A 4,162-nucleotide genomic window follows, 5' to 3' on the forward strand; every position below is an offset into this window, starting at 1 on the left:
GCTCGCCCCAGCCCTGCGGTGCAAGGCCATCAGAATGAGAGCTGCCCCGTTGTTGAGAAGTGCGTGGCAATTGCACTGTGGAAGCTGGCTACGCTAGACTGCTACTGATCGGTCGCTAACCAGTTCAGAGTGGGAAAGTCGACCGGTGGACTCGTGTTGACAGAAGTTTGCAGGGCCATGAATCGCTTCCTGCTCCGCAAGACCATGACCCTGGGCAACCTGCCTGACATGGTGGATGGCTTTGCACAAATGGGCTTCCCTAACTGCGGAAGGGCGCTAGAGGGCACACATATGCCAATTCTGAGACCAGACCACCTAGCCACCGAGTACATCAATTGGAAGGGGTATTTCTCTATGGTTCTCCAGACACATGTGGATCACCGTGGGCGTTTCATGGACATTAACGCAGGCTCATAAGCGCCAACTTTTCCCGGCACTTGTGGGTGCGCGACCCCCCCACTCCCCACCCCCATTCCAACCCCTTCCCCAAAGTCCCCGCCCCAACTCCGCCCCCTCCCTGCCCCCTATTGGACCCTAATCCCCATCCGGGCCCTGCCTCTTCCCCGAGCACGCCGTGTTCCCCCTCCTCTGCCCCCCTCCCAGCGCTTGCCACCGTGAAACAGCTGTTTCACAGCGGGAAGTGCTAGGAGCTAGGGGGAGAAGCGGGGATGTGCCGTACTCAGGGGAGGAGGCAGTGCAGAGGCAGACGTGAGCTGGGGCAGGAGGGTGGGGAGCTGGCAGTGGGTGCAGAGCACCCACCAATTTTTCCCCATAGGTGCTTCAGCCCTGGAGCACCCATGGAGTCGCTGCCTATGTGCAGGCTGGCTCCGGAAAGGTGCATGATGCACGCATCTTTCGGAACACTGGCCTGTTCAGGAAGCAGCAAACAGGGACTTTCTTCCCAGACCAGAAGATCACCATCGGGGAAGTTGAAATGCCCATTGTGACCCTGAGAGACCCTGCCTACCTCTTAATGCCGTGGCTTATGAAGCCATACACGGGGCACCTTGACAGCAGCAAGGAGCAGTTCAACAACAGGCTGAGCAAGTGCAGAATGACTGTTGAGTGTGCTTTTGGCTGTTTAAAGGCCTGCTGGTGCTGCCTATATGGGAGTCTGGACCTGGCCAATGACAATATTCCTATGCTTATAGCTCCGTGCTGTACACTCCATAATATTTGTGAAGGGAAGGGTGAAACCTTCATTCAGGGCTGGACCGCGGTGGCTCAGTGCCTGGAGGCTGAATTTGAACAGCCAAAGACCAGGGCTGTTAGAGGGGCGCAGCACGGGGACGTAAGGATCTGAGATGCCTTGAGGCAGCACTTTGAAGCTGAAATCCACTAATATTTGTTGCTATGCTCAGGAGTGCAGTGCTTGTAATTCTAGGAGGTGATTGTGATTGGTGCAGATGATGCACTATGAAGGTTTAAGAAAATTGCATGTTGCTTTGCAGGGCTCTGTTTGCTTTTAGTTAATGGAATAAAGATTGCTGTCAAACCAAAATAATTATTTTATTAAGAACAACAACCAGAGGAGAGAGACAAACAAAAAAGCACATCAGCGCTGTGGGGGATGGGGGAAGGGAGGGTCCCATGAGGAGGTGGGGTCCCGGGACAGTTAAAGATATGCAACCTTGTCCTTTGGAGTATAGTGCAGCGGGTACTGTACTTCAGCAGGGCTAAACTGCAGAGGGATGGGTGTTGAGTGCAGTGGGTACTGGGAGTCCGCAGGGCTGGACTGTGACGGGGCAGGAGTGGAATGCAGCGGGTACAGACTGGAGCCAGGAGGTTGATAAGAGTGTGTTGGCGGTATCTGGGGGGCGCATGGGAAAGAGATTTGCGATAGCGGCTGCAGTGGTGGGTGGGCGCGGAGCTGCTCGGTTTGCAGTGCTAATAGCGCCTGGAGTGTGTCCGCTTGGCACTCCATAACGTTTAAGAGCTGCTCCGTGGTTTCGTTCTGGCACGCCACGTTCTCCTTTCGGTCCCTCTTCTCGCTGTCCTGCCACTCCTTCAATTCCTGTTTTTCAGCCACGGAGTGCATCATGACATCACGCAGAAAGTCCTCTTTAGTTTTTCGTGGCCACTTCCTAATTCTGCGCTGCCGTTCAGCCGGCGCTAACAAAGAGGGAGGCTGGGCTCCCACGGTCTCATCTGTGAAGCCAAAATGCAACATTTTACAGCAGCAGAATTGTTTGCACCACACAGGCCACTGATTTAAAACACAGCCACTGTTCACATACCTGTCACTAACTGGCTGACCCCAGGCAAGCACACGTGAGCCACAAGCCCCCCAGAATGGTGAGTAACCGCAGGGGCAGGGGAAATCAGTGTCCCAGGACCGTACTGTACACTGGGCACGTGGCTCTTGGGGAGAGCCAGCACGGTGGAGGGGCGGGGGCTTATAATCATTATAGTCCCCACATTTTCCACAGGCTGTGTTCATTATGGAAGACATCTCACTGCTGAGGGTGAGCAGGGAATCAAGGGAGGGTCTTCTCCAAGCCTTCGGCTTCCGCCCTGCCCCCTATGTGGCTTGCCTGTGTGCAGCAATGGTCCCCCCCAGTGACGGCAGAGTGGCACGGGAAAGTTACCGTTAATGGGGCAAGAAACAAAGCAGCTCTGCTGAGGAACCTGTGGCAGCGGATTGCCCAGTATCTCCGTGAGAGTTTCCTGGAGATCTCTGAGGGAGATTCCCGTGAAGTGAGGGAGTCAATCAACACCCTGTTCCGCCGCTCAGACTAGGCATGTGGTGGTACATGCATCACTCAGACACAAGCCTGCTTTCTGCAACCCTCCTGCCCCCAACAACTCGCTTCAGCGATTCCCCAAATTAAAGCCACTTACCAGGGGCCTCCTCTCCTGTTTGTGCTTCGCCAAGATCCGACAGCTGTGACTGACTAGCCTCCTCTGGGGTAGAGAAGAGCTCCTGGCTGCCTGCACCTCTGACCTCTGAATCATCCTCTGCCACTGGGTCCCCCTCCACATCCTCGTCCAAGATTTCCTCCTCCTGGCTTAGTTCACTCTCAACCAGCACGTGAACCACTGAAGTATCCACAGTGGCCTTCGCAGTGGAGGTGGGGTTGCCACCGAGTATCGCATCCAACTCTTTGTAGAACCGGCAGCTCGTAGGCGCAGCACCGGAGCGGCGGTTTGCCTCCCGCGCCTTGTGGGAGGCCTTCTGCAGCTCCTTCACTTTGATCCTGCACTGCAGTGTGTCCCAGTCATGGCCCCTTTCTGTCATGCATCTAGAAATCTCTCCGTAGGTGTCATAATTCCTACGGCTGGAGCGCAGCTGGGACTGGACAGCCTCCTCTCCCCAAATGCTGATGAGGTCCAGCAGCTCAGCATTGCTCCAAGCGGGGGATCGCCTGGTGCGTGGAGCAGGCAGGGCCACCTGGAAAGATGCGCTGAGGCCACTGCACACGTCACCGAGCAAACAGGAAGGGGACTTTCAAAATTCCCAAGGAATTTAAGGGGTGGGGCTCACAGTTGGTCAAACCTGAGGGCAGGGCAGTAGAGTTCAAACCGATGACCAGAGAGGCGAGAACAGGCATTGTGGGACATCTCCCGGAGGCCAATCGCAGCACTGTAATCGACCAGGGTGTCTACACTGGCACCACGGCGCTGTAGTCCCAGCGCAGAAAGCTGTATGCCTCGTCATGTTTTTTTTACAGCGCTGCAATTGTGCCGTTTCTGCGCTCTAAGTGACCTGGCAGTGTGTGCACCGTGGGAGTTACAGCGCAGAAAGCTGCTGTACTGCTCAGAAAGTTGCCAGTGTAGACAAGGCCTGAGCTCCTGTATAACACAGGCCAGAGACCTTCCCCTATAGCATGCCTTTAAAAACCCTCAGATCTTCATTTTAAAATTGCCACTGATGGAGAATCCACCATGACCCTTGGTAAATTGTTCCAGTAGTTAATTAACCTCACTGTTACAAACTGATGTAATCAAGTCACTCCTTAACCTTTCCTTTGTTAAGCTAAGGGAGCTTCGTGCTTTAAATCCTGAACACTTTTCTTTGTCGTGTGTGTGGGGGGTTCTTTTCTTGCATCAAGTAATGGATTTTGCCTGCTGGTAAAATAATTTCATAGCAGTAAATCCGCAATGTGTAGCCCACATATGCTGCTTTCAGGCCTCTGCGGGGTGGTTTGTTTTGGAAGTGGGA

General features: G+C 54.3%; 1 protein-coding gene across 1 annotated transcript; it reads right to left on the minus strand.

Moving 5' to 3' along the window:
* Nucleotides 1-1,496: 1,496 nt before the first annotated feature.
* LOC128824970 (uncharacterized) lies at nt 1,497-3,136 on the minus strand. The gene is made up of 2 exons (XM_054006982.1): nt 2,842-3,136; nt 1,497-2,148 (listed from the first exon to the last, which is right to left on the minus strand). Exon 2 carries the CDS (start codon nt 2,039-2,041, stop codon nt 1,616-1,618), a length of 426 nt encoding a protein of 141 aa, XP_053862957.1. The 5' UTR covers nt 2,042-2,148; nt 2,842-3,136; the 3' UTR covers nt 1,497-1,615.
* Nucleotides 3,137-4,162: the final 1,026 nt, after the last annotated feature.

This window comes from Malaclemys terrapin, chromosome 16 (genome assembly GCF_027887155.1).
Source record: "Malaclemys terrapin pileata isolate rMalTer1 chromosome 16, rMalTer1.hap1, whole genome shotgun sequence".
In the NCBI taxonomy this organism is placed as follows: Eukaryota; Metazoa; Chordata; order Testudines; family Emydidae; genus Malaclemys; species Malaclemys terrapin.

What these genes read in the sequence shown, in the direction of transcription:
- LOC128824970 (XM_054006982.1), bottom strand. Translation starts at nt 2,041, where the DNA reads ATGATGCACTCCGTGGCTGAAAAACAGGAATTGAAGGAGTGGCAGGAC.